General features: G+C 46.0%; 1 protein-coding gene across 2 annotated transcripts in view; it reads left to right on the forward strand.

The window, feature by feature from the left end:
* KEL (Kell metallo-endopeptidase (Kell blood group)) overlaps window positions 1-26278 on the forward strand; it is a 554418-nt gene that overhangs the window by 484827 nt on the left and 43313 nt on the right. For both annotated transcript variants that reach the window (XM_086929702.1, XM_086929703.1), the window contains exons 13-16: window positions 4366-4466; window positions 5536-5646; window positions 17175-17242; window positions 24107-24270. In XM_086929702.1, the coding sequence (XP_086785828.1) occupies window positions 4366-4466; window positions 5536-5646; window positions 17175-17242; window positions 24107-24270 (444 nt within the window). The remainder of the gene's footprint in view (window positions 1-4365; window positions 4467-5535; window positions 5647-17174; window positions 17243-24106; window positions 24271-26278) is intronic.

Consider the following 26278-nt stretch of genomic DNA (forward strand, 5'->3'; position numbering starts at 1 on the left):
AGGGGGCGTGATCCCCAACGCCCAGACCTCAGGCACCAGGCACCAGGGGCCTCCTGCCACTCTTAATACCACCTGCTCATCAGCTCAGTTAAGGCTGAGAGTTCTATCTGGAGAAACACTGCCCCTGGATAGAGGATACACCCACTGAGAGGGGCTGCCCAGTGGCACTGACCAGCTTCAGAGATGACTCTTTTACACCTAATCCGAATCTGTCGACAGTCAGCCTTTTGATATGTTACAGAAAATATCATAAGCTTGTATGTATATTAACATTTGTGTCAACATTGCCCTGTCATTGGCTTTGCTTGTTCACCCAGCTGCCCTTTTTAATTCTTGATTATTGGGTTTTCATTCTTCGCTTCCTACGCTGTTTGCGTCGTTCATGCATTTTACAGCATGCATTTGGTTACAGTGCTTTCTAATTACACTTGGATCTACCCAGCAAATCAGTGAGTGACAAGCGTTACTCGTAGAGAGACTTAAGCCATCAGATACAGCTCTGAAACTGGTACCCACTGATCCACAGCTTCCTCATGTTGGGCTGGATTACATGAAAACTAAGGAGCTTATTCATCAGCCCATGCGTCACTTTTGCGCCACCGGTGCGTCACTTTCTGTGACGCACCAGTGGCGTAAAAAATGTGCCTTGTTGCACCATATTTACAAAGTGATGTATCCACCTAGATGCGTCACTTTGTAAACCCCTGCACCACATTATACCTGTGCCAGGTATAATATATGCAAGGGGGTCGTATTGACGCAAGGAAGGGTCGTAGAAGTGACGCAGTGAAATCTATAAGATTTCACTGCGCCACTTTTAGAATGCAAATGCATCAATATCTTATGCCTGCCTCATGGCAGGCGGCCTAGAGTTATAGGGCCCAGTAACTGCTGACACCACCTCTTTTCTTGGTTCGTGAATTAAAGTCCATGGCTGATTCTTAGGAACAAAAATAATAAGAAAAGTCCAAGAAAAAACAAATGATAAAAATCTTCCTAGCCTTGTCCAGAGTCAGTTTCATGTGTCCATTTATGGTCCATGTAACAGCGCCCGGCCGTGTTTTGGCTTTTCGTGCAGATGCCCACTTTGTCACTGGCACTCAAATGAATTCTGCAGCACACATTGAAAGAGGAAATAACTAGGAGAAATAAACACATTTCTCCTCGTTCCACCTCACCTGGGAAGGCGCAGCATTTTGACGCAACCCAGGTTTACCAGTCTTAGCAAGTCTGGGAGTGCGTTAAAAACCATGAGTGGAAGCGTGGAAACACTGATGCTCCACCCATGGAATGCCCTTACAATGCAAAGTAACCCACGGCAGCAATTGGCGGCATCTTGTCTTACTCTAGATTGTAATTGTAATTGTAATTGTAATTTACATTTATATAGCGCATTATCACCAACGGTCTCTAAGCGCTTGCTTTGGGAACCCGTCCTGGTTTTTCCCTGTGAGATAACCCGTACTGGGCACCCCCAAGGTGAAAGCCAGGCATCCTGCCGCAGGGGGCCATAGTGGAGATTAAGCAAGCTAATGCCCAGAGTTGCAGAGTGTGAACCCGTGATTCAAGCAGGCACCGAAGCGAGAGTTATCAAGTCCGTGGACATTTTGGGCTCAAGACCCCGCTGACCCGGGAATTGAACCCTGGTCCAGGGCTGACCTCTGCTTCATGATCTGCCTCTTCTAACCACTGAGTCACACTGTACTAAGCTCGCAAGGTGGGTTTGCGTGGCTTTAGTAAATCTGACTCAAGTGCTTGCGTCGCCTCGCGTGATGCAACAGCGACGCAAGCCCTTAGTGAATCCGGGCCTGAACATATATGGTTCAAGGCAGTGGTCTTCAAACCTTTTATTGCCGCGCCCCATCAGTGAAATAAAATCATCTGCCCCCTCAGAATTTCTCACAATTATATTAAAATTGGCAATGTTTAAATCTGTCTAGAATTATGTAAACATTGCAGTTAAGTTATGTCACTGTTTTAAAAATGCAATCAAACACATGATTGCCAACATACTATTCTGGTCAGACAGGCCTTACTAACATGTAAAATTATCAACAGTGTGATTATTAGAAACGCGGGTGGGGAGTTTTAAATGATATTTGGAGTCCCTCCTCTTTCGACACTTTCTCCGGGGCAGGAAATAAATCCTGAAGATGTTAGTGAGGGCCCACTGCAGAGCAGATCACTGCTGCTCATTCTTTCAGCTTAAAACACATCCCTGTTATCAGCATATCAGCATAAAGCTTCTTTCCGCCACAGCCTGCCCCCGACCACCCACCAGTTTGAAGATCCCTGGTTTATTGTGAGTGACAATGCAGAGCTGGACTAATAATCCTCTCTTTGCCTTTAGCAAACTAAAGACTTTCCTCCATTGCTGGCTGGAGAATCTGCAGGTTTATTATAAGGCATAGGCTCATATTATGCATGTTGAAAGCATGTTCACAACTGCCTGACCTACCGCCCTACAATAAAAGGTCTTAACATTGAAACTCTTTACCCGTCTACTGCTCAAAGCATATCCTCCAGTCTGGCTCTCACCCAAGCAGGCCTTAGAAGCCAGAGCCACTCTAGCCAAATGGGCACCAAAGTAGTCCACCAACTTTGGTGGAAGCAAAGAAATACATGGTCTACATAAAGCTGTTAGTAAGTCAAGGGCTTCTGTCTTTAAATTCTTAGTCACTTCTACATACCTTCCAAGACACCTTACCGCACAAATTCGAATGTGAATGGAAACTCTGAAACTTTATATAAGTAGATGAGCATGTTGTATGTCTTGTTATATGTAAATAAACACCATCTAGAGAGAAACTCAGTCTTGTAATAAGCAGGGCCTTCATACTTGACACCAGCAGGAAAGACACCAGACCCAATAACATTTCCAGTTTAGCAGGTAATATCTGAAAGATAATATTTATCCCCCTTTGATTGAAACAAATTTAGTACCTTTGTAACATCCCTAATAGCCGTACACCTGAGCTTTGGAGGGATCAATAAACTCACTCCTTGCATTAATCTACACACAAAGGATGCTCGCCGACTGGTTGGCACTCTGCCTTGCCATGCCCTGCCACAATGGCTGATCTGTATCTGTCAATAGTCCTGACCCACTTCTGGTCTGCTGCCAAAGAGGCTCGAAGATTTAGAAATCTGGGTCCAGCCACTGAAAAGCGATCCTCGCCCCTTCCCGCACAGCAGCGACACCACGTTCCCCAAGCGGAGCTGTATCCTTGAGGATTACCTGGGGTCCAGGATGCCATGATGTATCCTGAAGTAGTTTCCAAAAGTCCTGGCTTATCTGAGATTTCCCTGATAGATTTAATGCCATTTGTTGCGATATGTTCTGTATGACCAAAACGTAATTCTGTCCCAGTGGGTTTTTCAGAATTTCTTGTAAGATTAGGTGTAGGATTGGGTAATTCTTTTATAACTTGGATATCAAGGTTGAGTCGGCCACAATGGTGTAACTACTACGACTTTAGCTCGCTGTTGGCAAATTTGGGCGAGACCTCTTTAGATAATTGTAAAGGCTGGAAAAGCAGGGCGTACCCCTCCTAACATGCTACAGAGTGTTACAGACTCAGCGCATAGTACAGAGTTAATCAATGACACCAAGGCATTAGCTGCTCAAGCAACGAATCAACAAACTACAAACTCTGCATCATAAGCCTTTGTCATAGTCTCATGGGCTTCCGCCTAACTTTTCAAAGCAACCAGAAAAGCGTCAAAGCCAGCAGGGATTGGGCCCTATTCCTAGCTTGGTATTGGTTGTATTTTGTTATTTCCTGCTTTAACCCGAAATGCATCATGACGTCATGTGGATACATGTAGTCCTGCATTTTTAACATTAGGGTCAAAGGATCACAATATCCTGCTTGCCCTGTATATTTACTGTTTTATCCCCCCCCCACACACACATTTAAAGGGATACCTTGGGCTGATGAGGATCTTGTATCTAACAGTATATAACCCCCAGAAAAACAAACTTCTAAGATCTCCCTGGTATATGGTTGACCATACCCTGACCTTTAGGAGTCAGGGTGAACCCGTTGATGAAGCATAACACTACTAGTGGGGGAGGGTTGTATAAAAAAGGTGTTTCCTTTTCCCACCTCTGAGTTTGTTGGAGTAGAGGTGTAGTTTATTCTCCTTACTACATTCCCACCTAGAGAGGAGGACACTACATAGGTTATTGGTCCTTCTGCAATGAACAGAAAGAAAAGAGACTGCATTATAAGAGCCTCTGCCTTGTAAACAACGAATGCTTGAGTTTGTGCTTCTTTCCACCTGACTTGCTCGTTCTGTCTTGCTCCCGGGATCCTTCAGTCGCGCTCCACTCTTGTTTACTTGTTTTTCTCTTGTCTTAAGCTTGATCTTGGCGAGGACACCTTCTTCCAGAATGTGGTGAAGCTGAACACCCCGAAGGAAAGCTTTCACTTTGGATCCTTGAATCATCATGGACAAGACAAGTATGTGTTTATTGGACAATCCTTCCAGAGCTCCAGAGACCGCTAGAAAATTTAGGAATAATCTTCATGTGCATACGAATAAATATTTACATTTCTCAATATCCAAATGTATGTTACGTCATAGTATGCACTTTACTTCTAGGTTGTTATATTAGTCCATGTTGTGGATTCTACATTAATGCCTGCTTCTAGGCCGTGTGACTTGTACATTAATGCCTGCTTCTAGGACGTGTGAATTGTACATTAATGCATGCCTCTGGGGAGTTTGGGCAGAGGGAGCCTTGCTCTGAGAGACCAGAGTTAAAGTGTTGTAGCAGAGCTACAGGTTTGTAGAGTACTTTTGAGTAAATCTTCATATATAGCAGAGGTGTTGGGGCCGGATCTTTCGGGAAACTTGCCAATCCTTGTGACAAGTTTTCTGTTGTCCTGGGGATCAAAGAGCCCAGTGAATCTGGGCACTGGGTGAACTCCACCGTGCAGACCACTGAGGGCCTCTACCTCCCCCACAGAGGATGGATAAAGGTAGCTCTCTCTTCTCGCTGCCCAGGGCGAGTGGTGGAAGGGCGGATTGACTGGTAGACCTCACTGCTTTGTATCCTGATAAGTGAAACCTGAGAGGAAATATGACTTCAGCTCATCCATGTGCCTGCCCCTTCTGAGATCAAGTTCCCAGTTCTGCAAATCAATGTCTTGAGGTCAGCACATCTGGCTATAGACTTTATTTCAGGGTACTTAGTGTAGTCATCAACATGTTAGAAGTCTACCTTGACTTACCATGTCATTGCAATTCCATTTTATGTTTACTTCAGGGACTTCAGAACATCCCAAGATCCACCATGAATGTCCTATCTTGTTCTTTGCTGCCACCCCAGCTCCTGGCGATATTTGCTTGTCATCGACTCAGTCGAACAGCATTTATATCCGTTCCATGGTTCCTCTGTTCCATAGATGGTGTGGGCAAAGTCAGATTTATCTAGATTGCAATTGATGCTCCCTGCAAAGATGCCTCGAGGAGTTTGTCTCTTTCTTTGACATGTTCTTGTCTTCTTTTCTCATTCCCTCACACCAGCTGGGAGGTGGACCCGTCATCCGTCCATTCCTACTACTCAATCAGTCAGAACGCTGTGGTCTTCCCCGCCGGCATGTTTCGGAGCCCTTTCTTCCATGTGGACTTCCCAAGGTATGGCATCTCTCTCTTTGCCTTATTTTCAATTGTTGAGCAATGTCCCGCTGGCATGCCTCCCTGCACGAGCTCTGATGTATGTGTAGATCTTCAAGCACACATCCTGCATGCTTGATCTATGTGCAACAAATCTTATTGAGATTCTAAATCAAGCAAGTAAACACAATAAGCATGCCAACGCATGGATGTCAAGATTGAAACGGGCTTTCGATAAGAGTAAACCCATTCTAAGATGGCCGCCGATGTGCACGAATACATTGGGATGCATACACGCATGAAAGTCATGTCGCGTGCTTGTGCATGGGCCATGACACATGTGGCAATCACATTTAATATACAGTTCAAACATGGTGGAGATATCTTCTAGTGTGGCGAATTAAAATGAGAAAAACTGAAAACAAAGTGCATGCACTTGGGGAGAGAGCAGTTAAATCCATGCACTTCCATGGAGTGCTCAAAGAAAAGCTTAGAGCCAGATGTAGGTAAATACTATTTACCTATTCTTAAATACCGAATTTTACCGATTCGATATTTAAGAATAGGTAAATAGTATGTAGGTAATTTTTCGGTAAATGTTACCGAATCTGTAAAAATAGGTATTTACCAAATCGGTTTTTACTGATTCGGTAATTGCCATTCATTTCTATGGGCCTGGAGGCCCATAGCAATGACTGGCAATTACCGAATCGGTAAATACCGATTCGGTAAAAGGGGGAAAACATTGAAGGGTGGCATGGTGTTACTTTGACACCCTGTTGCACCCCTCAATTGTGTATGGGTGCACATGTTGCAGACATACATGCCCTAAGGGCATGTATGTCTGCAACATGGCACTGAAACAATTTGCATAAAATAGCTTTTTATTTTTTTTTCTCGTTATTTACCACCAACTTGTAGTTGGTGGTAAATAATGAATCCTAACATGGTATAAGCACTCATTTAAGTGCTCCCTACATTAGGAATTCGGTAATTTACCGACTCGGTATTTTAAGGAATCTGTAATTTACCGATTCCTTAAATTACCAATTCGGTACATTACCGAATCCTTCATTTCGGCCCCTACATCAGAAAAGCCTATTAATGGTCGGAAATTAACGAATTTCGGCCGTTACCGATCCGTAATAGCTTTCCTACATCTGGCCCACAGTTCTCTAAATACAGCCAATGGCAGGAGTGGAAGAATACAAGTCATCCAATCAGAACAATGCGACTGAAACGACCCTTGGTTGGACAAACATGACAATGGGGGAAGAAAGCAATGAAATCAAGAGGAGACAAACAAAAAGCTGTTTATTTATGAGGAAGGCGCTGGCCCAGAGCTCACTCCAAATGTATTAGAAACATTATGTCTGGCCTGCAGACAAAGCTACTAGTTAGCATAGAATGAAAAAGTTATTGCCTTATGGAAAAATGTTGCACCATGAAGCTTAAGGCCTGCTCTCTTTCTGCACCAGGAAACCATTTTAAAATATCATTTTTGCATCTATTGTGTTTACTCTGGTATGAGGTCAAAACAAATGTTATGGTTTATGTCATAGTGGAAAAGTTGAAAAACCATTCATCGTAAGCCCTTTGAAGTCGACAACTACATATTTTTCAGGAAATATCTGCAAAGCAACTCAGTAGGCTGAACGCCTGCTGCAGCGATGAGGTGTGCACTTGTTGGTGAGTGCTCAGCACTCCTTCTTTCTTTTTTTTTTTTTTTGAAGCCTTTATTAGATGTTAAAGCAATATACACTACACACAGCCTTCGCCTACAACCTGAGCTTGCAGGCCTGCAGCCTCGTAAAGATAGGGGGATGGAGGGTAAAGGTAGGCACATACTGAACACAACATGGCAGAATGGTTAGACACAGCATGTCCCCTACAACCCTTCAGGGCCGGCCGCGTTAGAAATGAAGCACAGTCCGGTAGAGCATAAAACATAGCAGTAGGAGAGGGTAAAACGTATACAAGGAGAGTGCAAATGAGGCTTCTTTTGTCATTTTTCCCCCAAAAACATAGAACTAGGAACAATCCCATCCGTTATGTACCACCATACCTTGTATGTGGATCAGAGGATGTAGGAGTGGGGCACCACAGAATGCAGAAAAAGAATACAGAGGTTGTCTCTGCCAGAATAAGTGTGGTCCTCTCCCTGGGAATGCTATTGGCTAACACGGGGTAGGAGGGGAAGAGAGGAGGAGGGGGGAGGGGGGAGGGAAGGGGGTAGGTGAGGGGGGGGACATAACATCTCTAAGTCTGCGATTTCAGTAGATTGCTAAGGTCATGTGTGTAACGCTACGTGTAACATGGTGGTGTCGCGAGTATCAGGGCGCCGCATTGGTGGAGGCATGCTGCGGAGCTGGGCATTGAGTACAGGAGGACTATCTTTGAAGAGGAGGCATAGGAGTGCCGTGGGACAAGGAGGAGGGGGGGGGAGGAAACGGGACAAGGCGCAGAGAACAGACAGGCTCGGACTCCGGAGCGCACTCCCACGAGGGTGGAGAGCAGGGGAGAGGGCGGTGCAGGAGGAGTACAGTAGGGGCAAGGAGCAGGCCAGGGACAGGGGAAAGGGGAAGAGCACTTCAAGTATCTGGTTGGTCTTCGCTCTGGTGTCGGAGCAGATAGGCAGTGAGAGGCCCCCATATGTCCTTGGGGCGCGATGTGTGCGGTAAGAGTTCAGAATAGTTGTGCAGATGGTCTTGCCAGGTAGACATCGTGTGGAGCCAGACCTTAAATTTGGGAGCTCGTCCTCTTCCCCATCTACAGGCAACCTGTCGTTTAGCCAACAGAAGTCCTAGTGCAAAAAATGTTTTGTGTGCCTTCAGTGCCGGGACCGCGTGCCCCAGCAGGGCAGTTTTTGGACAGGGCTCCATACCGATCCCGACCATATCAGATAACGCTCTGAAAATGGCACGCCACTATACCGCCACTTCAGGGCATGTCTACGCCAGGTGGAAGAAGTCAGCCTCTTCCGCACCGCAACGGAGGCAACGATCGTTATTTCGGAGGCCAAGACGGAAAAGCTTGGAAGGAGTGAAATAAGTTCGGTGCAAGAATTTAAAGTGGATTAAGCGCAAGCGGGTATTACCGGTCACTGCAGTGGTGTGTGTGCAGCTTTCCTCCCACTGGTCGTCGGAAAGCGGTGCTTCTAGGTCCCCGTCCCACTCGCTGCGGGCCTTGAGCGGGGGAGGCGATGGGGCAGGCTGAGCATGTTTATAAAGCATGGATACCACGTGCTTAGGGGTTTCGGTTTGTAAAAGCGAATGTAAGGGGGGGAGGGTTTCCGGCTCTTCAGGAAAGTTCGGGAGGACTGCTTTGACATTCTGCCTTAAAGGGACATAAAGGAATGTGTCCATAACCGTGGGGTGGGTTTCCCCAAAAAACTGCGCCGAGGAGCGGAACTGCCCTTGGAGGAAGAGATCCCCCCAGGTGTGAATCGCTAGCCGTTTGAGGAACTTGCGCCCTATCTCCTCCCCGGCTATGCTCAGTCTGGGGTCGTGAGCTAGGGGCATGCATGGTGAGTATAGAAAGGGAACTTCCATATGGGCCGCAATACGGCGCCAGGCCTGGACAGTACAGTCCACAGTAGTAGGGTCACGGTCCGTCGCACTCGAGTCAGTATAAAGGTAACCTGATGGTTGAACGGGACGCATATAACCATCCTCCACCACTAGATGGGCCATAAAGGGAGAGGGATGTAGCCAGTATGCCACGAAGTGAGCCTGGGCACAGTCATAGTACCTCCGAAAGTCAGGAACATCAAACCCGCCTTGGTAATAGGGCAACTTCAGCGTCTTTAAACTGATCCTAGCCAGTTTGCCCCCCCATATCAGTCTCGATAGTTGGGAATCAAGGGCACGAAAGAAGTGGGAGCCTGGGCTATAGGGTATGTTGATGAATAGGTAGAGCAACTTAGGAAGGACAACCATTTTTATGAGGGAAATGCGTCCTGCCATCGAGAGTGGGAGATGGATCCATTTAGTAATGTTGTCAGTGATTTTGTCCAGGGCAGTGCCATAGTTAGCCCTAATGAGGGCCTCGCGATTACGGGAGACCACCACAACGAGGTACTTGAGTTCCTCGGATTCCCATATCAGAGGATAGTCCAGAGGGAATTGTGTGGTCTTATCCGTTAAAGGGAAGAGGGCAGACTTCGACCAGTTAATCTGAACTCCCGAGATAGCACCGAACTTAGTTATTTCCCGTAGCAGGGGGTTAAGGTTGTCACGTGGCTTGTCAATATAGAGGGTGATGTCATCTGCATATAGTGCACCTAGGAGCTGCCGTTCCGGGTATATCAGAGAGCGGTGGTTATGATGCTGTCGGAGTTTGGCAGCAAGCGGCTCAATGGCTATCGCAAATAGGACGGGGGAGAGGGGGCAACCTTGTCTGGTGCCTCTATGGATGGGAAAGGAGGCAGATCGTGCTCCATTGAGGAGGACAGAAGCACGCGGCTCGCCATAAAGCAACTTAATCCAGTCGAGGAAGCTGTAAGGGATCCCCATGCGTTCAAGGAGGGCAAATGGGTAATCCCACTCAAGGGAGTCAAACGCCTTGGTGGCGTCGAGAAATACCGCCGCAGCCTCGCATCTGGGGTTAATGTCTTGTAGGACGGCCTGAAGGGTGCGTAAGTTATGCGAGGTCGCCCTATTGGGAACAAAACCCGCCTGGTCAGGAAGGACCAGACGCTCCATTAGCAGGTTGAGGCGGGATGATAGTACCTTCGCAAGGATTTTGACATCCGTATTGAGTAGCGAGAGGGGTCTATAGGAGTCGCAGTGTTCCGGAGGTTTGCCTGGCTTCAATAGGGAAGTGATGAGTGCTTCACGCATGGACGAGGGCAAAAGGCCACCCTCAAGTGAGGCATAATAAACCTGCTGGAGTATAGGGGCAAGGATATGAATATATGCTTTGTAGAAATCGACCGGCAGGCCATCAGAACCCGGCGATTTGCCCGATTTCATGGACATGATGGTGTCCTTAATTTCATCCACTTCCAGTATGTGGTGTAGGAATTTTTGTTGGGAAGGGCCAAGCCAGGCTATAGCAGTATCATCTAGGTAGGGACTCAGGTCAATAGGAACCGACCTATGAGAGGTGTAGAGAGAGGAATAACGTTTGGTAAGAATGCGTAGTTGCTCAGGCAGGTCTCGTTGCGGAGTTCGGTGCTCATCCAAAAGAGTGGTGACATAGCCATTGTACCTAGGGGGGCGTACAACAGAGGCAAGTGCCCTACCAGGCCTGTCTCCCTCCCCAAAGACCCGCGCCGTATGTTGTTTGCCGAGGAATCTGTACTCCCTATCCGGCGCCTCGGTATATTCGTTCAGTTTTTCACGAAGGAGAGCATTAGAGGACTCGCTCGCACTGGTGCGCTCAAGCTCCCGCAATTCGGATTCGAGTTTGCGAAGTTCCCCCCGTAAGGATTTGAGTACACCACCCCCTTTAGAGATACACCACCCACGGACTGTGACCTTGAAGGCCTCCCACACCACAGTGAGGTCAGACACCGACCCTACATTCCGGTCGAAAAAATCTTGAATATCTTGTTCAAGGTCAGCCCTGAAAGCAGAATCCGTAAGATGTGAGGGGTTAAGGCGCCAGCTGAGATACGGGGAGGTCTCAAGGGGAATGCGCAGTGAAATGAGGACCGGGGAATGGTCGGAGAATGTCCTGGAGAGGTGTATGGCCTTGATCAGCCAGGGGGAAAGGCCCGATGACAAGAACACATAGTCTATGTGGAGTGTATCGCCGAGTGGTGAGTGCCTTGCTTGAAGGAAGGGTGCAGGTGTCGCCAAGAATCTATGAGGGAGTGATCGGTAAGCAAGGAAGAGAGGGCGCGCTGGGTACGAGAGTAGTGCGCCGCTTGTGGGTGAGAGCGGTTCATGCATGGCCTGACGACGGCATTAAAGTCGCCGCCTAGTATCACATGACCTATACCTAGAGTCTGAATTTTACCCCATAATGTGAGCAGCGATGAGGTGTCATCAACGTTGGGGCCATAGTAGCAGGCAAAAAGGACCGAATGGGAGTGCTGAGTCCCCCAAACCATGCAGTACCTCCCCCGGCGTCCGACTCCATCCCCGCAGGAACAAACCTCAAACCCCGCCTGACCAAGATCGTAACACCCCTGGCGTAGGTAGAGTAGGAGGAAAAACCCTGCAGAAAGCCCAACGAGATGCAAAGTGAGAGGTGTTATCAGACAACAGGTGTGTTTCTTGGAGCATAGCAATTGAGACCCCCTGTCTGTCCAGATATCCCAAGATTTGTCTCTTCTTTCTGGGGTTATTCAGTCCCCTAACATTCCATGACACCAGCTGGAATTGAAGCAGACCCTACGTCACCCATCCATACAGATGTATCATCTTGTAGCATAAAATCACACAGTTAAGGACCAAAGCAATTTCGACTTCGAACATAGCACACATTTCACGCAGACTACACCCCCTCGGGCCACCCAGGGACAACAAATCTAAAATGACTAGGTCATTAGTAGTGGAGCAAAACCCAAACCCACCCACACCGGCAACCCCAACTGGCCGGGAATTCAACCCCCACTCGGTTCCCCAAAACTCACACCCAGTACTCCCTAAACAGAGTAGAACACAAATACCACCTCCCAGGAGGGAGGAGGGTCTCAGGGGTTCGCCCATAGGGGGGACCGGAACTAGGGGCCCCAGACGTACCGAACCACCTCCTTACTTACACCCACTAACCACAGGAACCTGTCGTCTAGCGTGGGGCGGAGGTGGGTGACCGAGCGCATATGGGAGTCTCAATCAGTTCTGCCCCGAGCGGAGCTAACAACATGGCAAAGTACACTAAATCTAGTGTGTCCAGATCAATATAGCACGCTCATGTCATGACAGAAAAGGAGGACCATACCATCTCAGAGTCTCTCAGTCCTGTTGCGACAGCGGCGATCGCGACCTAGATCTTCACAGTGCAGCACCATCATCATTCCGCTCTGCCCTGCAGCCCTTAAAGAAGTCCTCTACCTGATGGGGATTCTGAAAGAGATGAGCTTTACCTCGGAAAGTCACTTTCAATCTGGCGGGGTAGAGCATAGCATAGGGAATCTCCTGCACCTGGAGCTTCTTTTTAACCGTTGCGTATTTACGTCTTGCTTCCTGAACAGTGGAGGTGAAGTCCGGGAAGAAGGACAGGGTGGTGTTGCAGTAGTTTACAGTTCCCACCTCCCTCGCTCGTCGCAACACAGAGTCTCTGTCCCTATAATTCAGGAAGCGCACAATGATGGGGCGCGGAGTTGCTCCAGGAGGCGGGCGAGCTGCCAGGGATCTGTGGGCCCGCTCAACAATGAAATGTGACGAGAAGGATTCCCCACCGAAGAGTTCAACGAGCATGTTGTCCACGAAGGTCTCCATTTTACCTGTGTTGGTGGTTTCGGCAAGGCCCAGGATACGGGCATTATTGCGCCGAGACCGCGCCTCCAAGTCCTCGTTCTTGTCAGCGATGAGTTTGAGCAGCCTGTCCATTTGGGTGACCTGTTGCGCCATCCTCCAGGACGGAAATTCTATCCTCCGTTTCCTTGATACGGGTATCATGCTGCTCAAGCTTAGATACGACGCTGTCCATGCGAGTGTTGATGTTGTCAATCTTGGCATCGATCGTGGAGAGGCTCTGCTTCAGACCCAGCAACAGCGTCTTCCAGTCTTCATCCGGAGGCTCCTGGGAGGTCGGACCCCCTTCAGGCTCCGGAATCGATTTGGGAGTCTTTTTGGATTCAAAAGGTATCTTGGACTGCCTGGCGTCGTTTCGACCCATGACACCTCTGGGCGCCCGCGTTGATGAAGGGGAGACGGACGCCAGGACGCAAGGGGCACCACATACTAAGCTTTGGAAAAAATTAAAAAAACGAAAACTTAGTGGCTTCATGTTATTGAGTAGCCCAATTGGTAGGTTATTGTCACAAGTCTGAAAATGAGTTTACCTCAGTGTGTAAAGAGGCAAGTAATCTGGCTAGAGGTATCAACTGTTCAGCCACACAGTGCTTACCATGTCAGAAATCTTGAACAAGACCAGCTCCCTGGCTTATTCCTCATTCATTCGCTTACATTGATGCATACGGTTGGGCAGCGCCCATAGGAAGCTATTGCGCACAGTTCCAATCGTTGGAGGGGGCTTTGGGTCAGCCAGCGCCTTCCATTGGTTGACTCATGGCAGTGTCATTTATTTGCTCTAAATCCATTGGCTTTCTTTCTTCTTGTGTTTATACTTCCCTTGGGGCACAGGGAGCTACTTTCTTCTTTTTCATACATCACTCAATGCAAGGGCTTGAGTTGTCTCCCTCTCTCCCTTGTGTCATGCTTTTAGTTACAGAAGATAAGGTCGAACTTTAGAGGCATCAATCTGTGGGCAGAAAGCACAGTGAATGAAACAAAGAAACCATTTATGATACATCACACATTTCCTAAATGACTTCAAGACGTCCTATACAATTGAGTCCTCCTGGCTAACACCAAGAGTGTCATTGAGATATTAATTGGTCTCCGAGACAGACTAGTGTTCTGAGCATGCCAAGCCAGGCTCACCTTGTGTTTGCTTTGTTCGCCCTAAGTTGGCAGGGTATGCCCAGACGTGGGTCCCTTGCTCACTTTGCCACTGGATTCAAGCTAGCCTCACTGATGAAGGGTGTTACCCAGAAACAGGTCCTTGGATGCTTGTTTCCGTTCCAGGGAAGACCTGGCTTGACAGATCGGTCTGGACTGTTCCCATGAGGCACAGGGTCAAGACTGATTTGCATATGGCCATGTCTGAACTGGGGTGCCGGAGTGGGCTAAAGAACGATGGATGATGCATTCAACCCAGATCTGTGACTCGGGGTGAGAGTCTGAAAGGTTTCAGCGCTCCGTCCATCATCTCCTTGTGTTCACCGTGGGAGGAGCCAAAGTGAGACGGTTGAACAGAGCGTTAGGGCAAATGACTCTTCCGCAGACCTAGTCTCACAGTAGAATTCAGAGGTCCAATCAAAACAAGGTTGATGTTTTCTCTCAAACAGACAGAGAGGCATCAAGACACTGAAGAACACAGGCAGGAACGAGTCATGTTTCTCCTAAGTGATTAGGATCCATCAGCAGACATTATAAAAATCTACCAGGGGATGCGATGCTTCAGAAACTAAGCCATACTGTAAAACAAACACTTTCTATAATTCTTGGTGTCATGTTGTGTGGTGACATTCTTTGGCAGCGTTCTCAGTACATCAGATCTCTGATAATGCCAGATCCTATTATGTAATTGAGAATAGACTTACATTATGCCAGGGTTGAATTATAGAAAAAAAACATATTATGCCATCTGACTCATTACACCAGACTCTGACAATTAAAGGGCGCTATGGATGTGATGGTTCTGTAGGGGCCATTTTACGGTAGACTTTGAGGCATATTTCTAAGTTAGTCACATTGCTGTGTTGTGTGACAGAGGAAGGGCAGGAATGTACCGTTTTTAAAACAATACAATGCATTTTTGCCTTTCCCTCTGTGCTGGTGCTGTTTTGGCTCCTAGTACCAACCCAGGCACCCTTGCAGCATGGTGCAAAGGTGCTCGTATTGCATGCAGCTTCCTGCACAAAAAACAATCCTGAGAGGCAAATCCATCTCTCTGTGTGTGCCGAAGAATGCCGGACACTTAGAAAGAGGAAGTAATGGCGAGAAATAAAGATATTTCATCTCAATACTCCTCACCTGGGGATACATACCTCTTTGGCGCATATCCTGGTCTAGCGGTTCTGTTGAATCTGGGAATGTGTCAAAAAGCATGGGCGTTGTAAGGGAACACCGAAGCAACGCCCAAGGAACGCCTCCTTGGTGCAGAGTAAGGCAATTCAGTGTTGTGCGATGCGTTGCTTTCCTCGAGATTTATTCTGCCACCTTGGGCCACGCAAGGTGGCCTAGCGCGGCTTATGAATCTCATGTTTGAGCTGCGTCGCTCTTGGGCCTTGCTGCGTGGTGCAAGAGAGACGCAACAGGGCTTGTAAATATCTCCCTTTGTTTGCTAATGTTTTATGAAGCTCCTTATCGCAGCATTTCCACAATACCATATTTCAGATTTTAACAGAGTGTTGGATATGCCGCGGTTCTAATGAATCGTTGGTGCCCTCAATAGTTTACCTTAGTTTCTGGGGAAGGGGCTTGTGAATTGCTCGGGCAGAAGGGACGCCTTTTCTTATTCCGTGGATTGCACCGAGTGCTGCTGTAAACCAAACCCAGATCACACCAGCTCTCAAGGAGACCAGACTAAGGCTGGCTTCTTCCATTTGACCCAATTGTATCATTTTGGGAGACTCTTTTCTTCTCACTGTGCCACATTTCCTCATGTTTGCCCAGGTTATATTTACTGACTGCAATATCAAAGACTGGCCATGTATATTTCACGAGTCCATGAACTTTGCAAAGATGTTTCAGAGCCACCAGTTCTTTGATTTGTGCATGTTCCTGAGTGTTCTGCACAGAATATCAGTAATGAAGCTTTAACATTTGCACACCCATCACACACATGTTGTCTTAGAAGAGTCATATTTAAAGTTGTCTTAAAAAAATTACACAACAGGTAAGCCAAACTGTCTGAAACCTATGGCAGTTTTTTTTTTAGATTGCCAATTATTTTGGACAGGTTTTTAATTTTAAAGCAATTATTGGTCTTGGACACATTCCTCTGGAGATATTGCTTGCTGGCAAGATGTCTTGTTTACAAACTGATATCTGTGGTTTTAGGACAAGTTCCAGAATATTCCATCTGTTATCTTAAGTGTATGGATACTTATCAGAGGCTAATCATGGTATTAGCGAACTGTAGTGGAAGGGAGTCTTATCTGGAGCCATTTAATTTATGAACACTTTGCTAAATAAACACACAGAAGAAAGCAGGGCTTAGTTTTCACCCCTTCTCATTGCACGAAAGGAGCACCCGCGTGCCTATTCACAACTCTCATTTATTACAGTACATTGTGGTGCCATGCCTTAAAAGCAGAGGGCTCCTCCGCGGCTTTTCCACGGGTTCCACGCATGGATTACTTTTCCTAAACTCTCAAACACTTGGACCATATTTATGAGGCCGGTTGCGTCACACTTGCTCCACGCAACATGGTGCATGTATGACACAACTAAAGAATGAGCCTCATGAAGCCGCTCAAGGCCTCTTTGCTTGGCCGTGAGTGGCTTCATAAATATGGAGTAATGCAACACAGCACACATTGCTGTGCTTCTCTGGCCTGTATTCTGCAGCACATATAGAAAGATGAATATGCCTCTCAGGATTGTTTTTGTGCAGAAAGACGTCCCTTCCTGCAAACGAAGCATCCTGCCTGCATCCATGCATATTTGTCTGCAAAGTAAGATCTGCAGGACCTTGGTTATCCTCCTCTCATGTAGGCTCCACAGTGATTTTCTGTCGCCACCCCAAACCCTTGACATCAGCGTGGTCCTACCTGGTACCCTGGTACCCTGTGTCTCATCTTACTTGTTTACAACCTTCCTCGCAGGTCATCACATTCCATTAAAATGTTTTCTTTTGCTTCTCAGCGCTGTCAACTTTGGAGCCATTGGAGTGTTTATGGCCCATGAATTACTACACGCCTTCAATGAATATGGTGGGTACATTAGGCCGTCCTGTGATCTTTCCAATGATGTGATTGGTCTGTGAGTCTCCGTCATACATTGCATCAGTGCATCATGTGTAAGGGGTTCTTGGCACTACGCGAGTAGGGGGAAAACGTTGATGAAGTTGGGCGGCTCGAGAGCAGACACACTAACAATGTTCCTTTGAAGTGCGCCTTGCTTTCATGTCTACCATATGCTTCTTAGGGACAATTTCTCCTTGTTAATATACTTGCTTTACTGTAGGAAAGTGGGTTATTATTTGGGGCTTGACAAGTGTCCACCTCAACACTTCAGTGGATAAAGCCACCATCTGCTAGATGCCACACAAATTAAATAAAATAAACCTGTGCTCAATCCCTTGTAGCGTGAAACAAAGCAGTCTGGCTTGAATCAAAGGCAGACCAAAGGCAATGTGTAAAGTATTAAAAAAGTTTGCACATAGACCTTGGGCCCGATTCACAGAACTAACTTAAGACAAAATCCTAAACTTACCACCATTTTGGTATTCACAGAAGGCACTTACTAATTTTGGTATTCACAGAAGCACGTACTTACTCATTTTGAGTAACTTACTCATTTTGAGGAACTTACTCATGTTGGTATAAACATGAGGCACTTACTCATCAATCTTCTGTGAATACCAAAATGAGTAAGATACTCAAAATGAGTAAGTTACTCAAAATGAGTAAGTAAGTGCCTTTTGTGAATACCAAAATGGTAGTAAGTTTTAAGTCTTGAGTTAGTTCTGTGAATTGGGCCCCTTGAGTGAGCCGCTACTGAATTTGTAGCCACCGCTGTGGAGCTGAAGGTCAGGTAGCTGCAGAAGCTATAGTGGTAGGTCCAGCTCCAGCTCTGGTGCTTTTGAATCATAATGGGATATCGTTTGTGGGGGGGTGAGGGGGGGGAATGGTGTTGAGATCTTTGAGTGGGACAAAGCTGGAATTAAGTCCAACATTTTGGAACGGCTGGTCGGATATTTTTTGCCAAAGGTTCCCCTGAAGCTCTGTAGGTAAAGTTTTTGGAAGTTTCCAAACTTTTTTCTAGTGCCCAAACAACAACAGGAATCCCCTTTTACGGCCCCCAAAACATCAGAGTAGGGCAGTCAGAGACTCCTAGGGTATCAAGGGTAGTCCAACAACAAAGACCAGTCCAACTACTGGTGTGCCCTGGTCAATCGTGTACTTCTAGGCAAAGGCCTCCTGAAGTTTGTTGTGTCCTGGTAGCCACAAAGGAGGTCAGCCACCTGGCCATTGGTGTCTACATCTTTGCCCTGGGCACAAGATGGAGGATATCCAGTCCTTCAGAGCTCCTCTCAGGTTACTAACAGCAGATCCAGAAAGTGTTCTGAGGAGGGTTCCTGGGGATGCCACATTTTGGCCTGGCACCAGCTAGTTGGTGGGGGTGACTACCGGCACACCCTGAACAATTGGGTAAAGGTTCCCGGGGGAAACTCTACCCACCTTTCCACAGTTCCTGTTTGCCCATCTGAAAACAATCCTACAGTGCCCCTCACTCTCAAAGTCCAAGATAGAGAAACCCTTTTCCCATTGTGCAGAGCCTGTGTCCCGATCCAGGGGTATAGCCGGGGCAATGAGCAGTCTAATCTTCTGTGGTTCCTTACAATTGGTTCTGGGGGTAGCTTCCCTCCCCCTGGGGTTGGTACCAGTCTGACTATTTGGGCAAAAGCTGGGTCTTTCCATGGGTCACCTAACATTTACTTGTGAAAGGGAAGGCCCCTTTGAAGTAAATTAAGTTCCTGGTCCCATCCCATCAGTCTTCCTGCTAGGGGAAGAACACATCTACCCACTCCCAGGCCATTGCCTCGGCTCTGGGAGCAGTTTTTAAACATTTTCCACAGCTAATTCAGGCCATTTAGAGGCTGGGTGGTTGCTGGAGAGGTAATGCAAATGAGCCTCCAACAGATTCAGGCTGGGGAAAAGTAAGCTTCTAAAAGTTACATTTTAATAGAAATTCGACTTCACCATTAGTTTGGGTTTTTGTTAAATATATAAATAAGTCATTGAATTGAGTCTGTAAATGGTACAGGTCAAAGGTTAAAGTGTATAATCTATACTTTGACTTTTCCTATGTGCCAGCTACAGCCTGACCAGTGGCAATGTCATGTTGTGCCTAGTCACTGAGGGAATATGCCACTTCTAATGTCACACATGTTCCTCTCTTAAATATTATGCACCCTACCTTGCGGGCAATGGGGTGTGCCTATTCGTTTCATATTTAATATTTGAAATCATGTTTTCCGACTTGTAAAAAAGGTGATTTTGCCAGGGTGTGCAGCCAGGCTGAAGCTGCTGCTGTCGGCTTCAAAGGGGAGGACTGGAGCCATAAAACTATTATTCAGGACGGTTATGTAATGTATCACTACACACTGTGCCGTTCCACAAAAGGAGGTGCTCTACTTTTCCGGGTTAACCGTACCATTAATTGAGAAAATAAATGAGATACATCAAAGGAAACAGATGTAAAGGACACACCACAAAATGAGTAATACAAAATAGAGTCCATACCTACATATTCAACAACACAGGTCCAAAAGCATTAAGTATGTTTCTAAAAAATATCCTTTATTTTTTTTATTAACAAGACGAAAGGTACAGCCAATGTGTTTCATCCCAGAAAACAGAAGGGACTTCTTCAGGGCTAGAGAAAACACTTCAAATTCGATCAATTCTCATTATTTGTAATGTTGTAAATGGCATTTCTTTAATTTGTTAGTTCCCTGTCTCATTTTCAGACAAATAATGGCCCCAACTCATCAGAAATTGGAATATCAACACCTGTTAAATGATATCCACAAACATGAGTCCCTGTATAGAAAGCCAAACTGGCGTGTTACTGCAGCAACACGGAGTGTCTCGATAGCATGATTCCCTGAAAATTTTAAAAACTGCGAGGGACCTCCCAAAAAAGGGTCTCTATGCAACAAAATCATCTAGCCAAGCTCTGCAACAAATGTTAACATTTCTGTCAAGCAGGCAAACCACAAGCGCATCCCCAATGGATCTCAATGGTCCACATTGGTGCTTCCTAGGAAATTGGCATATAAAATCAAATCATAAATGTCCTGGACATATCATGCACATCCATGTGCATAAACAGCCTTTGGGTAGGAGGAGCTTCAATAATTAACAGATAGTTCACATGTGCCTGTCTCCTGCCTTAGACTGATCACTTCACGTTAGAGGACAGGTCTTTGAACAGCTATCACTCGTGTGTATAGGAGGCCTGGACGGATGCCTTATGTGCGGGACAAGCGACTGGACTTACTACAAGGCCCCCAAAATGTGAGAGCATCATAGAGAAAAGACCAAAAGACCATTCACAAATAAAGTAGGTAAATGGGGCATTGAAAATAACTTGTGCCATATTTAATCAAACAATCCCAGTTTATTAGATGCATTTATAATTTCTAAAAGTTTCTGGTCAGTTTCTTTGTCACGGACTATATTTTAGAGACACAAATATAAAGTTTACAAATAAAGCACTAAAGAGAGGCAGCAGCTTCATGATAACATCAAACTGTTTCAGGAGTGCCTGTGTCTGCTTGGAAAAATCTCCTGTCAGAAGAGCTGTTGGCATAGGTAGGCTGGGCCTTGGCCTAGGGCGCCAGTCTTCAGAGGGTTGAACAGAGATGTCTGCCGTAAGGTCATGCAAACAGCTGCAACCCTCTAATATTTAATTAACATATGACATGCACTGTTTTAACACACCAGGCACCTTCTTTACCCTACCATCACCATCTCACTCCCTGCTGCGGAGAACTACACACACCAACAACCCCGCATCCCACCCCAACAAACAACTTTTGCACCAGTGTTTCAGAGCTTAGCTGTAACCGGTCAGGTGAGTTGCGGCAGATGCAATGTTTGAGTTCAGAGGCCAGTCATTGTTCTGATGTAAATAGCCAGGAACTGACCGGTGAACCGACAGATCCGTGAACCCAGAGTGGTCCCCTGCCGCCTCATTTCATTCACCAGCAGGAGCGAAGGTGACCAATGTATTATTGGTTTGGGTGCTATCTGAGCAAGGTCCGACTTTGCCTCTTAGAGTCAATGTCACAGGGTGATGAGAGCTCTCTAGGACAGCCCATGTTACCACAAGCTCCGCTCTTTTTAAAACGTTGATTCTGTTGGAGGTCTTTACCCATGTACCCTTCTGCTGCCACTTAAAGTGATAACCACGAAGCAGAGCTAGCCTTCCCTTGCCCGAAAGAATGCACATCATATGCAATATTATTACTGTTTATTGACTCCCTGCAGATGTCAATGTGGAACAACAGGGAGGTAAGTATTGTGTTAGTAAGAGCTCACACTGCGGCAACTGGCAAGCCGCTTTGCGAAGACCCAACAGCCACTCTTAAAGGTCTTACTGTAGTGTAGTTCCTATATTCCCAATAGGCTCTGCGCATTGGAATATTATATCCTATAGGTTAGATGTAGGACTGAGGTCGACTAGATCTCTATCGAATATATTAGACTTAATTGTGAGTGGCAGCTAGCTCAGAGGTCACTAGAAACTTTCTTGAATTCACAAGAAGGGCTTAGTTTCTGACAACCGCATAAACATGACAACTTTGTTTCCTGAGATAAAAATGTATCTCCAGAGTCGTGGAAACAATAGATTGTTATTTCACCTAGTCAAACGTGAATGCTTTGTTTCACCAGAGGTGCAGAGAAATAGAGAGATGGGCGTTTTCAATAAAAGTATTTATTGAACAGTCTTCTTTCTAATGCAGAGAAAATGAACTGCTACAATCGTAATACTGGTTGCAAAGTACAATGCGTACAGTACGAGGAGTATTATAAAATAATACTGTAAAAGCATGGTATGGTTTCTAAGCCATATAAAATAACATAAAATACATACATTAATAAATGAAGACTAAAAGTACTCAACTGGTGCTTCTAAAATACGCCTACCCCGGTGTACTTAACCTAGGTCTAGTACAAGGGAAGAAGTAAGTGAGGTGTAGCTTAAGTTTAGTATTCTTTGCCAAGAATCTATCCAAGAATTCTCTAAGGGTCTAATCAGTTCCGTACCTTGGTTTAGAATGAAGGAGGTCTTGTATCTCTCTCTCTCAGGACTCGATTTCCCAGCAACCCTCAAGGGTAGCCTGGAAACACTGGAGCTGGATTTCTCGGCAGGAGAAAAGACAGCATCTCTCAGTGCCTCTGCTGGAGGGTTGGCTTCCTTCGGCACTTGCTGCGGCGAGCTGTGTCGTGTAGGTAGATAGTCGAACTGCTCCAAACCACTGTGTGTTTGCCTGGGCAAGTGTGGGCATATTATTACCTTAAAGGTGCCGAGATTGACGTAAGGTTGGACATAATAACGTCATCAAAGACTCAGTTCTTTGAAAACTCCATGAGTTCTTGGATAAATCAATATTCAAGCAAGGGGAAAACCCTGACTGCTGAAGGCGGGTTTTTCCAAGATATCGTTGTGGATTTTCGGAACTAGTGGAAGTAGCCATGCCGTATTTGGACTGCATGGGCTAAGTCTAAATATGGTTATGATTTCTATGCCTATATAAGGACAGGGTGATTTATACCTATATATGGGCATGGATCTGGAAAATTACACTAGGGTCCTAAATTCATATACAACATTACATTTCCAACACCACACAGTAGGAAACACAAATAATTTTGAGAATATTCCACAGGAAGGGGCAGGTCCAAGGGTGTCCAATGTATCTCCTGCAGGACCAATCCACGCCAGACATCCAAGATGTTTACGGAAGACAAATTTACATACAATGCGAACTGCAAAGAATTCATTTACTAAAACAGTGGGATCCTCTTTGAAGAGTTATAATTCTTTGCTTCAATTGTTACATTTTAAACAGATGACACTTTTTGTCATCTGTTTCCCATATATCCATCCAGAATCTGGAACAAAATCCCTGTATCCATCGGGACCGCTCCAAACACTGCTCCAATTTAGGAAACCCACATCACAATGCAGTAAGAGACCACGAACCACCTACCTCTCTCATCACTTCTCTGTTTTAAGCTTGTCATTGGCTCTGTTCAAGGCTCTGCAGCTTTTTGGCGAGTGTACCACTATCAAAATACTACATGCTTACATTCATGCATACATACATAGTTTTTTTTCCACAATAAGTACTTTCTAAACTGTATGCTGCTCACATGCGTTGATTTTGTTCGAAATTTAGACAAAAAGTAAAATAAAATAGACTTAAGTTGACACAAAAATAACCCTGGGCAGAGAACTCTGCTCCGCCCGCGGAGTGTGAGGAGATTTGCCTCCTCCGCGTTCCATGGAGAGCGCGGAGAAGTCAAATCTCTGCACACTCTGCATTGGAGCGGAGTTGCCCAGCCCCCGACTCTACACCCCCCCAATTAATTCTACTTTACTTAAAATAAAATAAAACCACTTACCTGGCAAGCGGCGTCCCAGGGCTGCCCTCCTCTTCCTACTCACTGTCTGGGTAGTTCTTAATATGAGGGGGGGGGGGGTGGAGGCGGGTGGCGTAGCGTACCGGAGTGGAGTTCCACGGAGTTTGTACGCAACTGTGTGGACCTCTGCCGAGCCCACTACGCCCACTACGCCCGGGGTTACACAAAAATGCTCACCAATGATATATCTCTTGGCTGATATTGAAAAGTTTTAATGTGTTTGTTGAAACCCTCAGAGCTCTAAAGCACAAATTGAAAATGTTTGCAAAATGAAAATTATAATTTTGGAAATAGTTTACAATTTAGCCACTACGAAATATAATTATGAGTGATGGCAAGGAATGGGGTGTGCTGCACCTCTGTATCCTCTCATAACTGTTCCCCATTTGTTTGTTTTTCTTTTTCTGACTGTTACAGTGCCTCATGCCTCTATGGGTGGAGATGGAAATGTGTTGGCAGAGAGGCTGTTGTGCATGGAAGAGCAATATAACAGTTTCACCCTGCAGAACCTGACCGTTAACGGCACCGTCACACTCATAGAGAACATGGCGGACTGCGGTGGGCTGGTCATCGCTCAACAGGTACCTGTACCCACTTGCATTTTACCAGCAGGAAAGTAAAGATTCTGATATTTTTAAAAAAAATTCTCTGATCAACTTGATTATAGAAAAAAATTCTAATTGCAAGTTATACGTCTTCTCCCACTGTCAATACACAGTGCTGGTATTCAATGTTTTCCCGCAGTATAGAATTTAAAACATATGGTAATGCTTCTTCCTGTCATGTCTTGCTTAAAATGACTTCCCTGAGGGTCTAAAACACAAGAACAATTTTTTCGTATTTTCCTACTTTTCTTATTTTTAGCACTATGATCTAGGACCAGCAGTAAATGTTGCTTGACCCTCCATCTTTTGTGCGTACCTTCTATAGCACTCCCTTCCCCGCCATAAATATCGATAGTCACAATCCACAGAGAAGTGAAACTGCATTAAAACTATTGCTGCATGTTACTCTGTACACTAGTAGAATATCAACATGGGATGAGAGTTATAGGGGCATATGTACAAGCCCCTATCACCACCACAAAGTCACTTTTACTGACGTTGTGGTGGTGATAGGGGCTGCGCCTTATTTACAAGGCAGTGCTAAGCCACTTAAGGTGTCTTAACGGCGACTAGTAAATAAGGCCCCCTTTCATGCTACGTTAGCGTGAAAGGGGTGGGCAGTGGGTGTTGCGGTGGGTGTTCCACAGCAACACCCATTCATTTTGATGCTGCCCCGTATGTATAAGGGTGGCGTACATAGGAGGCAACGCCAAAATTAAAACCAGGTAAATCCTGGCCTTAAGTTGACGAAACAAGCAGAAATGCATTATTTGTCCACGTTTTTGTTGCTTTTTCCTTGTGTGCTGCACACATGGAAAAAGCAAATTGCCATAGTTGATTTACGTGCAGGAAGGTCTCCCTTCTTGTACATAAACAATCTTTAAAAAAAATGCCATTTTGCATGAAGCAGCACACATGAAAGTGACAGAATGGCATTTTAGGATTGGTTATGTGCAGGAAGGGGCACCTTCCTACACATAAACAGTTCTCCCCTGCATATAGACACCCTTACACAAATGTGCAAGGGTGCCTGCGTAGGCATTGCTAAACTTAGTGCCGTCGCAGGGGGTAAACAAAAGGTTGCACCACATTCTTGTAAATATGGTGCAGCCTTGCATTTCAGAATTGGCGAGGAGAGGCAAAAAGCCAGGAAGGCTAACGCCTCTCTCCGCCACTTCATTGTGCATATGGCCCATAGTGTCTACTACATTAGAAGAAGAGACTTTCTGGAACAGGAGCTTCAAAGCATTCCATTGAGACCATTGAGTCTTCTGTGGAAATGGATGGCTCCTAGAACAGCAGATTCCGAGCATTCCATGGAGACCATAGAGTCGTCTGTGGAAATGGATGCTTCCTATAACAGCAGCTTCCCAGCATTCCATGGAGACCATAGAAATGGATGCCTCCTAGAACAGCAGCTTCCCGGCATTCCATGGAGACCATAGAGCCTTCTGTAGAAATGGATGCCTCCTAGAGCAGTAGCGTCCCAGCATTCCATGGAGACCATAGAAATGGATGCCTCCTAGAACAGCAGCTTCCCGGCATTCCATGGATACCATAGAGTGTTCTGTGGAAATGGATGCCTCCTAGAACAGCAGATTCCCAGCATTCCATGGAGACCATAGAGTCTTCTGTAGAAATGGATGCCTCCTAGAACAGCAGCTTCCCAGCATTCCATGGAGTTTATAGAAATGGATGTCTCCTAGAACAGTAGCTTCCCGGCATTCCATGGAGACCATATAAATAGATGCCTCCTAGAACAGCAGCTTCCCAGCATTCCATGTAGACCATAGAAATGGATGCCTCCTAGAACAGCAGCTTCACGGCATTCCATGGAGACCATAGAAATGGATGCCTCCTAGAACAGCAGATTCCCAGCATTCCATGGAGACCGCAGAAACGGATTCCTCCTGGAACTGTAGCTTCCCAGCATTCCATGGAGATCATAGAAATGGATGTCTCCTTCATCAACAGCTTCCCAGCA

The sequence above is a fragment of the Lissotriton vulgaris genome, chromosome 7, assembly GCF_964263255.1.
Source record: "Lissotriton vulgaris chromosome 7, aLisVul1.2, whole genome shotgun sequence".
NCBI classification, from domain to species: Eukaryota; Metazoa; Chordata; class Amphibia; order Caudata; family Salamandridae; genus Lissotriton; species Lissotriton vulgaris.